The 13,408-nt window shown below is 46.1% G+C and overlaps 1 protein-coding gene across 1 annotated transcript in view; it reads right to left on the reverse strand.

The window, feature by feature from the left end:
• ripor2 (RHO family interacting cell polarization regulator 2) overlaps positions 1–9,281 on the reverse strand; it is a 100,768-nt gene extending 91,487 nt beyond the window's left edge. Inside the window, exon 1 of the mRNA XM_038965838.1 lies at positions 8,693–9,281. Coding sequence (XP_038821766.1) covers positions 8,693–9,281 — 589 coding nt within the window. The remainder of the gene's footprint in view (positions 1–8,692) is intronic.
• Positions 9,282–13,408: the final 4,127 nt, after the last annotated feature.

Here is a 13,408-nt window from a genome sequence, read left to right on the forward strand (position 1 = left end):
TATGTGACCAATAACATCTGCTAAACATGTGTATGTGACCAATAACATCTGCTAACCATGTGTATGTGACCAATAACATCTGCTAACCATGTGTATGTGACCAATAACATCTGCTAACCATGTGTATGTGACCAATAACATCTGCTAACCATGTGTATGTGACCAATAACATCTGCTAACCATGTGTATGTGACCAATAACATCTGCTAACCATGTGTATGTGACCAATAACATCTGCTAACCATGTGTATGTGACCAATAACATCTGCTAACCATGTGTATGTGACCAATAACATCTGCTAACCATGTGTATGTGACCAATAACATCTGCTAACCATGTGTATGTGACCAATAACATCTGCTAACCATGTGTATGTGACCAATAACATCTGCTAACCATGTGTATGTGACCAATAACATCTGCTAACCATGTGTATGTGACCAATAACATCTGCTAATCATGTGTATGTGACCAATAACATCTGCTAACCATGTGTATGTGACCAATAACATCTGCTAACCATGTGTATGTGACCAATAACATCTGCTAACCATGTGTATGTGACCAATAACATCTGCTAATCATGTGTATGTGACCAATAACATCTGCTAACCATGTGTATGTGACCAATAACATCTGCTAACCATGTGTATGTGACCAATAACATCTGCTAAACATGTGTATGTGACCAATAACATCTGCTAACCATGTGTATGTGACCAATAACATCTGCTAACCATGTGTATGTGACCAATACAATTTGATTTGATCTAGTAAACAAAGCCCAGTTACTGAATTTGACAATGGCCTAATGCCCCCTGACCTCTCCAAAACCTGCAGGAGGAGTTCTGAAATCCCTGCTTGCTGACCCACTTCACTCAGTCCATGAGAGTTGAGTTATATGTGTGTGTGTGTGTGTGTGTGTCCTTCTCGCCTGTCTAGAACACGTTGTGAATCACAATCCCACACACACCTCTGGAGCAACTCTCCACTCCTCCTATTCTCGAATCGCTAAGAGGACATGTAAAACCTATTGTCCAAAATCCCAACCACTGCGCTCCACACCGCGGCTCTGTGATGAGGACATTCACATCACCACGGATCGCGATGACGCGACCCCTGTGGTCAAAAGCAAATCGAGAGAAAGTGGTCGACAAACCCAGGAGGAAACATGTTTACCGAGACGTCAAGAGAGATTCAATTATGATCCGTTTAGCCTCACGATATCGCGGACAGTATCAAGATCGTGGAGTCTATCAATTAAATCAAATTCCAAGGCATTTGATGTGGATATGAACAACATGGTTTTATAGATGCATAAAATAATTTGTTTTACTAAGGCAAAAAAATCACCTACATAATGTAGTGTTTAGTTGACTATTTCTTTAAGTGTGTATCACTGTCGTTTAGTAAACCACTGCCCTACTAGAAGCCGTTCTCACTCAATCTCTACTCCGTTATTATTGAATAAAGGCGCAAAGTGATCTAGCCTACTCGTCGAGCTCACACTCTGCTCTAGCTAAAAAGATAAGGAACTCTCAGACAAATGTCTTAACTAGTCTAAATACACGAGAGAGTAAATCTACTCACCTCTGAAAAACTTACTTGAACGGAATCCTATGTATTGTCTGTTAACTGCGCCGCTCCATCCGTGCATAAAGGAGAAGCTCCGCTTTCCAACGTGAACTTTTGGTCCACTGGATCACTAAAACAATGAATTTGACAGTGCTTTACGGAAAATGTCTTTCCTGTCTACCTTATGAACTATATATTTTTCACTTGGGCATTATTCCTAATGTAGCAAACACAGGCTACACAACCCCACGCTCGTACCGAAAATCATGTGCATTGCAGTTTAGGTTTGTAGCGCTCGCCCTGACCAACGTTGGACCAATGAAAAGGCAGAGTTGTAACAGTAGGCGGGGCCGTTTCGTGCCCTCACAACACTACAGGCGAGGAGTTGGCATCCCTGCAATGCCATCGGCATTCGGCACTAGTAGTCGGGCACTGCTGTTCGTGCATGCCAACCCGGGCGACAGACTGGGGTGAATCCCGTGTCTACCCACTGTATGAATTTGCCTCAAGACTGGTTACAGAAATTGCATTAGGCAGACAGCAAACAACAAACACATTAAATGGAACCAGGGACAGGACAAACAAGTTCATCCCTATACCTTAACTGCAGTTAGGCCTAATGGACTGCAGCATGGCACAGGCGTGTCATGGCCTAGAAAATAGATTTCCACTTCAACTAACTGGCCCTTACTATGATGACAGGCCAGATATGGTTGTCGTAATCCAGCGCTGCCAACTTGATTGGCATCCACCCTTGATTGGTTCCAGTACCAAGGGCGAGGTATGGGCAGAAAACTGACTGTCTGATCAGATCAATCCGTCTCAATTTAATACAGAGGAAGGAAGGAATTTTGTAATGAAGGAGGAGTCGGTGGATATCCTTCATTTGTATCCATTTCACTGCATTGTGTATTTTATGTCCTTTATGTACCATGATCATGATACCAATTAAAGTTAAAACTTGATTTAGAGGGTAAGCAACTTTTATTTGAGCATAAATGAAATGTGCCAACTGCCATTGTCCTGGCACAGCACAGCAGTATTCTAAATGTTTTTATTTTCCCGAGTGACGCAGCGGTCTAAGACACTGCATCTCAGTGCTAGAGGTGTCACTACAGACCCTGGTTTGATCCCGGGCTGTATCACAACCGGTCGTGATCGGGAGTCCCATAGGGCGGCGCAAAATTGGCCCAGAGTGGTTAGGGGACGGTTTGGCCGGGGTAGGCCGTCATTGTAAATAATCATTTGTTCTTAACTAGATTGCCTAGTTAAATAAAGGTTAAATAAAAGAAGCTCTGTTCGGTGTGATAAGGGGGTAGAATGAGGGGATAGAAGGCTAACACACACAACACACACACAACCCTCTCTCTCTCCTCTCAGTATTCAGACAGACAAACTCAGTAATCCTTCCTGACTTACAATCAAAATCACACGCACAACACACACACACAACCCTCTCTCTCTCCTCTCAGTATTCAGACAGACAAACTCAGTAATCCTTCCTGACTTACAATCAAAATCACAAACACAACACACACACACAACCCTCTCTCTCTCCTCTCAGTATTCAGACAGACAAACTCAGTAATCCTTCCTGACTTACAATCAAAATCACACGCACAACACACACACACAACCCTCTCTCTCTCCTCTCAGTATTCAGACAGACAAACTCAGTAATCCTTCCTGACTTACAATCAAAATCACACGCACAACACACACACACAACCCTCTCTCTCTCCTCTCAGTATTCAGACAGACAAACTCAGTAATCCTTCCTGACTTACAATCAAAATCACACGCACAACACACACACACAACCCTCTCTCTCTCCTCTCAGTATTCAGACAGACAAACTCAGTAATCCTTCCTGACTTACAATCAAAATCACACGCACAACACACACACACAACCCTCTCTCTCTCCTCTCAGTATTCAGACAGACAAACTCAGTAATCCTTCCTGACTTACAATCAAAATCACACACACAACACACACACACAACCCTCTCTCTCTCCTCTCAGTATTCAGACAGACAAACTCAGTAATCCTTCCTGACTTACAATCAAAATCACACGCACAGACACACACAGTTGGTATCTTCCCTTTGACATCACTCAAGAACATCTGCTGTTTGGGTTCCTGAAACTAAAATCAAATCCAGCAAAATCCTGAGAAACATACCTACTGTATAAGTATTGTCACTGCTGGGAGGTGAATACTGTTCAGAGGATATGAAAAACATACCTACTGTATATGTATTGTCACTGCTGGGAGGTGAATACTGTTCAGAGGATATGAAAAACATACCTACTGTATATGTATTGTCACTGCTGGGAGGTGAATACTGTTCAGAGGATATGAAAAACATACCTACTGTATATGTATTGTCACTGCTGGGAGGTGAATACTGTTCAGAGGATATGAAAAACATACCTACTGTATATGTATTGTCACTGCTGGGAGGTGAATACTGTTCAGAGGATATGAAAAACATACCTACTGTATATGTATTGTCACTGCTGGGAGGTGAATACTGTTCAGAGGATATGAAAAACATACTTATAGACGAGTTAGCTGAGAACGTCACGAAAACTGTGCACTCGCTTCAAAGGGACAGAAGGCCATGTATTGGTATGGTTCTGGATGGCTAGATTGCTAGCAACAATGACAAGAAACTGCCATGGGAAATCATAAGAGGCTCGTTTTAGCTCGTTTCATCTTGTTCTTGATACCATGTCTTGTTTTGAGGTGTTTTGACTGGTGTCACGTCTATGCTAATATGGCAAACAATTTTAGCTAGCTAGCTAACCAACAACTGTGACGATGTATTTGAGAGACAAGTGCTCATTGTGCAACTTGATTTATGTTTTCAATCAAAATTGGAGACTAAATATAGTTAACGTGTTATCAATCTAAGCCAACACAGTCTGTTTTTCCCTGTAGTTGCGCACTGCGCACGTGTCGGTTTTCCTGCTGAACAACCAACCCATCTATTAGTATTGTCACTGCTAGGCGGTGAATACTGTTCAGAGGTTGAGGTGATGTAAATCTGTCATCCCACTGTTCTGTCTATATGAACACTGTATTCTGTAAACCTCTGTGTTTTCTCACTCAGGCAGGCAGTGTGTTTCCACCTGCGGCTACAGAGCACAGACCCCCTCCATAGTAGCATTCTCTCCTCTCTCCTCCTCTCCTCTCAGCTGGCTTATAGTTCATCCTGTAATTGCGGCTAGCTGTCATCAACAGCCCCCAACCAGCAGCTATATTTACTGGAGAGCCAACAAACAGACCCAGCAGCCTGGTAGAATCACTTAAAGGAGCCGCTCAGATTAGGAACCAGAGCCATGGGTAGAAGGATTAGAGCCAGGACTGGTCCCAGATCAGTCTGTGTAGTAGACCAACAGGAGTGTTGAGAGGTAGCATCATTTCTCTGGTATGCTATTAGGCTAGTGTCAGGATATTGGGCGATGCAAGTCGGTCAAAAGAGACTGTTAGGTGAAGTGAGCTGCTGTCTGGCAGTAGGGGAATGGGCTCTGGCCACCCACCTCCCAATAGTTTTTACTAACCTCCTCCCGGTTTCCACTCCCCTCCAGGCCGAGCTTTCCCTTTGGTCGTGATGAGACAGAGGATCCTCCTTTTCTTGACGTAACGTGGCATTTAACTAACAGCCTCCTCTTCCTCGCTGGTTAGGCTAATTCACACAGCAGAAGGTAATGTTACGCGGGACCACCTCTCTAAGACATCTCAGCCGACACCCCTCACACACACACACCCCTATCTCACTCCCTTGCAACCTCAGCACTTGTGAACACTTACATGGGGAGACCCACTCGGACATACCACGTGACGGGGGGAAGGGTTAGAGAAGGGTGACACATGAGAGTGGAAGTGGGACAGGGAGGGAGGGATCAGTGGGACAGGGAGGGTTAGGGAGGGAGGGATCAGTGAGACAGGGAGGGTTAGGGAGGGAGGGATCAGTGAGACAGGGAGGGTTAGGGAGGGAGGGATCAGTGAGACAGGGAGGGTTAGGGAGGGAGGGATCAGTGGGACAGGGAGGGTTAGGGAGGGAGGGATCAGTGAGACAGGGAGGGTTAGCGAGGGAGGGATCAGTGAGACAGGGAGGGTTAGGGAGGGAGGGATCAGTGAGACAGGGAGGGTTAGGGAGGGAGGGATCAGTGAGACAGGGAGGGTTAGGGAGGGAGGGATCAGTGGGACAGGGAGGGTTAGGGAGGGAGCGATCAGTGAGACAGGGAGGGTTAGGGAGGGAGAGATCAGTGGGACAGGGAGGGTTAGGGAGGGAGGGATCAGGGGGACAGGGAGGGTTAGGGAGGGAGGGATCAGTGAGACAGGGAGGGTTAGCGAGGGAGGGATCAGTGGGACAGGGAGGGTTAGGGAGGGAGGGATCAGTGAGAGGGTGGGTTAGGGAGGGAGGGATCAGTGAGACAGGGAGGGTTAGGGAGGGAGGGATCAGTGAGACTGGGAGGGTTAGGGAGGGAGGGATCAGTGAGAGGGTGGGTTAGGGAGGGAGGGATCAGTGAGACAGGGAGGGTTAGGGAGGGAGGGATCAGTGAGACAGGGAGGGTTAGGGAGGGAGGGATCAGTGAGACAGGGAGGGTTAGCGAGGGAGGGATCAGTGGGACAGGGAGGGTTAGGGAGGGAGGGATCAGTGAGAGGGTGGGTTAGGGAGGGAGGGATCAGTGAGACAGGGAGGGTTAGGGAGGGAGGGATCAGTGAGACTGGGAGGGTTAGGGAGGGAGGGATCAGTGAGAGGGTGGGTTAGGGAGGGAGGGATCAGTGAGACAGGGAGGGTTAGGGAGGGAGGGATCAGTGAGACAGGGAGGGTTAGGGAGGGAGGGATCAGTGGGACAGGGAGGGTTAGGGAGGGAGGGATCAGTGGGACAGGGAGAGTTAGGGAGGGAGGGATCAGTGAGACAGGGAGGGTAAGGGAGGGAGGGATCAGTGGGACAGGGATTAGGGAGGGATTAGGGAGACAGGGAGGGTTAGGGAGGGAGGGATCAGTGAGACAGGGAGGGTTAGGGAGGGAGGGATCAGTGGGACAGGGAGGGTAAGGGAGGGAGGGATCAGTGGGACGGGGAGGGTTAGGGAGGGTAAGGGAGGGAGGGATCAGTGGGACAGGGATTAGGGAGGGATTAGGGAGGGAGGGATCAGTGAGACAGGGATCAAATGTACAGGGAGGGAGGGATCAGTGAGACAGGGAGTGTTAGGGGGGAGGGCTCTGTGAAATATGCAGATTGCTGTTGAGTCTATGGTTACATTTACACCCTACTAGACACCATAGTAATGGAGGCCATGTACAGCAATGTCTCAGGGCTATTTTACCACCCTGGAAATTGCCTGGTTCATTGTAAGTACGAGGGAATACCTTGAGTCCTTTACACTGAACCACTTCTACTGTGCAGAGTGAAGTGTGTAGGCCAATGTGGATAGTGGGGGGTCTAGCCCTTGCGGCCTTTAAAATTACTTTGAGACTTCACGCAACCATATGGCTGTTCTGTGTATGTTTTCTTTTTGGGTGGGTAGCAGTGAGGCAGACACTGCTGTTCAGCCTCAGTCAGACGTGGGCAGATTATAGGGCTGTCATGCCCTGTAGCACAGTTCCTTTGGTGGTAATGACAGGGCTTTGACTGATGCAGCTAGGCCTACGTCCAGCCCCCAAGCAGCAGCTTTACTGTGGGCTGGTAGGAAAGGAACCTGTTGGCTCCAGGTGTTCCTCTATGACACACAACCCACCAGCCCTAAGCTACCTACAAGGCCAGAACCATATAAATGGGATCCACCCATCACAGAATGTTCTACCCATCACAAATTATATTTCTATGGTCATCTCTCTCCCTCCCCCCCAGACTGTGCAGAGAGAGAAAAAAGAGACGGGGGCATCTCACTGGCTACAAGCTTGTGACATACTGTAGTTCCATAGAAAATCCATTCAATGTTTTATTTGAACTGTACTGACTATGTCATAACAACGTGACTTGTTGTGTCAGTGAAACATCTCTCACTAGCGTGTGACTTACAGCTCCATAGAAAATAAAACATTCTACTCCCCGTTTTTTCCCCATTCCATTTTTTTATTTTCTCTCTGTCCTGCTTCTGTAGAAAGACAAACAAAGACTTGTGTTTGTGGAAGAAAGCCTTGTGGAAGCTTGTTCAGGCTAAACTAGGTCAATGGATGCAACTTTCATCAAGAGAGAGAGGAAAACGCATAGTAATATGCTAGCTAGGCTGCCACTGTAGCGTGAACACAAGGCAATGTTTCCCATTCCCCTGCCCCCATACACAGTACAGACAGAGAGACAGAGACAGAGACAGAGACAGAGACAGAGACAGAGACAGAGAGTGTGTTCTCTGGGCCTGGAGTGGTGTGTCATGAGCTGGCTTGACCTAGGACTGACTAAATATACCCTCTTCCCCTCTCCAACTCCTCCCATCCTCCTCCCTCTCTTCCCTACCGTCCTCCTCTCCTCCTCCCCTCTCATCCTCCTCCTCTTCTCCTCCTCCTTCTGCTCTTCCCCTCTCCTCTTCTTCTCAATCCCTCTCCCTTCCTCTTCTCCTCCTCCCCTTCCTCTCCTCCTCTTCCCTCCTTCTCTCCTCCTCCCATCCCTCTCCTCTTTCCCCTCTCCCTCATCCCCTTCTCTTCCTCCACTTGTCTTCCCTTCCTCCTCTCCCCCTTCTCCAACCACCACAGGGCTTATAAGGCCTGACCTCTGTCTGTTTGTAAACACACACCTTCAAACACACACTCACTCTCCAAAAATGTAAGGACAAACATACCATGCAACAAAGCACACATTCCTCACAATGTTCTAAATCATGTCCATGGGACTGAGAGTACAAGAGGCAGCGTGGTATGGAATCTTCTTTTTACCACAAAGTACAAGCCACTCAGTAAACATTAGTGTCTTGTGCCATTGTTCCTCAGTATTGGGATACTGGTACTAGTTGTGCCAGACAGTGCCACACAAAGAACCCTAATTGTTCCTCTCAGTTGTCAGATGCCCAAAACATCAGCGCTCTCTGATTCATTTCCAGGGCAAACTAAACCATGCCACTCGGAGGCACAATGTGATGATTGAACGCATTGTGTTGAGACACTGGCAGACTTCATAATGTTGAGACCCCGCTTCAGATCCAGAGACTTCATAATGTTGAGACCCCGCTTCAGATCCAGAGACTTCATAATGTTGAGACCCCGCTTCAGATCCAGAGACTTCATAATGTTGAGACCCCGCTTCAGATCCAGAGACTTCATAATGTTGAGACCCCGCTTCAGATCCAGAGACTTCATAATGTTGAGACCCCGCTTCAGATCCAGAGACTTCATAATGTTGAGACCCCGCTTCAGATCCAGAGACTTCATAATGTTGAGACCCCGCTTCAGATCCAGAGACTTCATAATGTTGAGACCCCGCTTCAGATCCAGAGACTTCATAATGTTGAGACCCCGCTTCAGATCCAGAGACTTCATAATGTTGAGACCCCGCTTCAGATCCAGAGACTTCATAATGTTGAGACCCCGCTTCAGATCCAGAGACTTCATAATGTTGAGACCCCGCTTCAGATCCAGAGACTTCATAATGTTGAGACCCCGCTTCAGATCCAGAGACTTCATAATGTTGAGACCCCGCTTCAGATCCAGAGACTTCATAATGTTGAGACCCCCCTTCAGATCCAGAGACTTCATAATGTTGAGACCATGAGTCCGTGGAGAGGAATCACTTATCCTTTGCTCCCTCCTCCTTCCCCTCGTCAATCATTACAGAGAGAGAGAGGTAGGAAGGGAGGGAGGGTGTGTATGTGCATACATGTGCGTGTGTGTATGCGGGGTGTGTGTGTGTGTTTCCTGTGTAATACAGTACTACCTCAGTGGGCTCAGCAAGGCCCCTGTCAGGATACAGTTTCCTGGGTAGCAGTAACACAAGGCAATAAGACATGTCTAGACAAGGAGAGGCACAGAGAATAAATGGATTTGTGAAACTCAAACCTGCTTCTTGCGTCGCTGACCCTGCCTGAGTCGCTGCATATCACAAGTTCTAGCACGCACGCACACACGCACACACGCACACGCACAACTTACTGGCTCTTGTTGGCTACAGTAGTTCACACACTGAGATACCTTGTGATTCACAGTGATATATTTGTCCTCTGTTTAACCCTGCAGGCTGTTGCAAGAAAGATGCTGTGTGTACTGTAGTGGGCCATTTTCTATAGGTGACAACATGTTGGTTCCCCCGGGCAGCTGTGTCACGTCGAGTAGTGTTTCACAGATGCACCGCAGCAGGGGTTGAGTTCATTGAACTTCATTCTAGCAATGCCCTCTGGCAAATGTAGAGGCTGGTCTTAGGGCACAGGTGAACAAGGCAAATCAAAGCTTGCCTTAACTGTAAAGGGTACACTGGACTACACCTGTTTTGTATGGAAGGTGTGATATAAATAGAAATTGATTTGAACTATGTGGAGCTGTGCAGCTCAAGTATCATTGTGGCAGCAATAGCCCGCAACAGAGGATCTACACCCTGCATGCACCACTCTGCCTGATCAAGGAAGCGATGACCGTGGATACGAGGACTGTGGAAGCAAGGACCGCGAAAACGAGGACCGTGAAAGTGAGGACCGCGAAAACGAGGACCGTGAAAGTGAGGACCGCGAAAACGAGGACCGTGAAAGTGAGGACCGCGGAAGTGAGGACCGTGGAAGCACAACGAGGCATCTGATTCGAGGAGAGACGACTAGACCTGGTAGTGAAACAGTACTACAGGACCCAGATACACTACTACTGTATAGGCCGACAAGGCTTTCATAAACTTTACTCCTCTCACTGAAGTGGTACCTTTCTTTGGGTTTTCTGCCCCTCTTGACCTAGTTTCCCAAACACTGATTTATTTCAACTCTCCTCCCCTGCTAACACTAGCTCTTCATCTCGGTCCACCTCGTACCCCTTCTCAGTTACATCATTTCCGGTCAGAACTCACAACCATGGCTCTTTGGGACGTACAGGCTCAACACTTTCCTCAGTCTCCTCACAAGCAGCTAGTCCTTTGAATAACGTATGAAGCTCACTCAAAGAAAGAGTCAAAGGCATCCATTGTGTGTTATTTTAGTCACAATTGCGCTGATGCCCTTTTTTCTGTTTTCTTTTACAGTTCCTTCAGAAAGTATTCATACTCCTTGATTAGTCCACATTTTCTTGTGTTACAACCTGAATTCAATTTTTTTGCTAGATTTTCTTCTCACCCATCTACACACAATACCCCATAATGACAGTGAAAACAAGTTTTTATAAATGTTTGCACATTTATTGAAAATGAAATATATAAATATCTAATTTACATACGGTAAGTAATCACACCCCTGAGTCAATACTTTGTAGAAGCATATTTAGCAGCGATTACAGCTTTGATATGCCTTGGTTATGTCTGTATCAGCTTTGCAGATCTAGATTTGGGGATTTTCTCCCATTCCTCCGAGCAGATTTTCTCAAAAGCTGTTAAGTTAGATTGGGAGGGGCCACCATCAGCAATCTTCAAGTCCTTCCACAGATTTTCAATGAGATTCAAGTCTGGACTTTGTCAGGGCCACTGGAATGACTTCAGAACAAGAATGTGAAAGTCCTTGAGTGTTGCTTTGGCTGTATGCTTGGGGTCATTGTCATATTGGAACGTCAATCTTCACCCCAGTCTAAGGTCATTTGCACTCTGAAGCAGGTTCTCGTCAAGGATTTACATGTATTTGGCACCATTCCTTGTTCCCTCTATCCTTACTAATCTCCCAGTCCCTGCCACAGAAAAGCATCCAAATAGCATTATGCTGCCACCACCATGTTTCACGGTAGAGATGATGATGACCTGTGCCTGGTTTTCTCCAGACATATCGCTTTACATTCAGGCCAAAGAGTTCAGTTTCTGTCTCATCAGACCACAGAATCTTTTGCCTTATGCTCTCAGAGTCTTTCACATGCCTTTTTGCAAACTCCTGGCGTGCTGTCATGTGCCTTTTTCTCAGGAGTGGCTTCCATCTGGACCACTCTCCCATAAAGCCCAGATTGGTGAAGTGCTGTAGAGACTGTTGCCCTTCTGGTAGGTTTTCCCGTCTCAGTTCTGTCAGTGTTGTCATTGGGTTCTTGGTCACCTCCCTGACCAAGGACCTTCTTGCCCGGTTGCTCAGTTTGGTCGGAAGGCCAGCTCTAGGCAGAGTTTGGGTAGTTCCATTTTTATTTCAATTTGCCAATGATGGAGACCACTGTGCTCTTGGAAACTATTAACACTAGAAATAGTTTTATACTCTTCCCCAGATATATGCCTCCTCACAATTCTATCTCGGAGATCTACAAACAGTTCCTTGGACTTCATGGTATAGTTTCTGTTCTGACATGCACTGTCAACTGTGGGACTTTACAATTTAATTTGTATTTGTATTTATTATGGATCCCCATTAACTGCTGCCAAGACCCTCAGACCCCTACTCTACTACCACATATTCACAACACAAAATCCATGTGTAAGTGTATATGTTATCGTGTGTTTGTATGCATGTGCCTGTGCCTGTTTGTGTTGCGTCACAGTCCCCGCTGTTCCATAAGGTGTATTTGTATCTGTTTTTTAAATCTAATTTTACTGCTTGCATGAGTTACTTGATGTGGAATAGAGTTCCATGTAGTCATGGCTCTATGTAGTACTGTGTGCCTCCCATAGTCTGTTCTGAACTTGGGGACTGTGAAGAGACCTCTGGTGGTATATCTTGTGGGGTATAGGCAGAGTTGCAAAGAAAATGACATATCTCAGACTGGCCAATAAAAATAAAAGATTAAGATGGGCAAAAGAACACAGACACTGGACAGAGGAACTCTGCCTAGAAGGCCAGCATCCCGGAGTCGCCTCTTCACTGTTGAAGTTGAGACTGGTGTTTTGCGGGTACTATTTAATGAAGCTGCCAGTTGAGGATTTGTGAGGCATCTGTTTATCAAACTAGACACTCTAATGTACTCGTCCTCTTGCTCAGTTGTGCACCGGGGCCTCCCACTCCTCTTTCTATTCTGGTTAGAGACAGTTTTCGCTGTTCTGTGAAGGGAGTAGTACACAGCGTTGTACGAGATCTTCAGTTTCTTGGCAATTTCTCGCATGGAATAGTCTTCATTTCTCAGAACAAGAATAGACTGATGAGTTTCTGCAGAAAATGATTTGTTTCTGGCCATTTCGAGTCTGTAATTGAACCCACAAATGCTGATGCTCCAGATACTCAACTAGTCTAAAAAAAAAAAGCTATAAAACGGGCCTTCTTTAATCAGGACAACAGTTTTTAGCTGTGCTAACGTAATTGAAAAATGGTTTTCTAACGATCAATTAGCCATTTAAAATGATAAACTTGGATTAGCTAACACAATGTGCCATTTGAACACAGGAATGATGGTTGCTGATAATGGGCCTCTGTACGCCTATGTACGTAGATATTCCATTAAAAATCAGCCGTTTCCAGCTACAGTAGTCATTTACCACATTAACAATGTCTACACTGTATTTCTGATCAATTTGAAGTTATTTTAATGGACCAAAAATGTGCTTTTCTTTCAAAAACAAGGACATTTCTAAGTGACCCCAAACTTTTGAATGGTAATGTACGTTTTTCCAGCAACAGACTCTGATAGATAATGTCAAAAGCCGTACTGAAGTCTAACAAAATAGCCACAGGTGGACTCCAATCAAGTTGTAGTGACATCTCAAGGATGATCAAAGGAAATTGAATGCACCTGAGCTCAATTTGGAGTGTCATAGCAAAGAGGTGTGAATCAAGTCGGAAGTTTAAATACACCTAAGC

This window comes from Salvelinus namaycush, chromosome 27 (genome assembly GCF_016432855.1).
Source record: "Salvelinus namaycush isolate Seneca chromosome 27, SaNama_1.0, whole genome shotgun sequence".
Taxonomy (NCBI): Eukaryota; Metazoa; Chordata; class Actinopteri; order Salmoniformes; family Salmonidae; genus Salvelinus; species Salvelinus namaycush.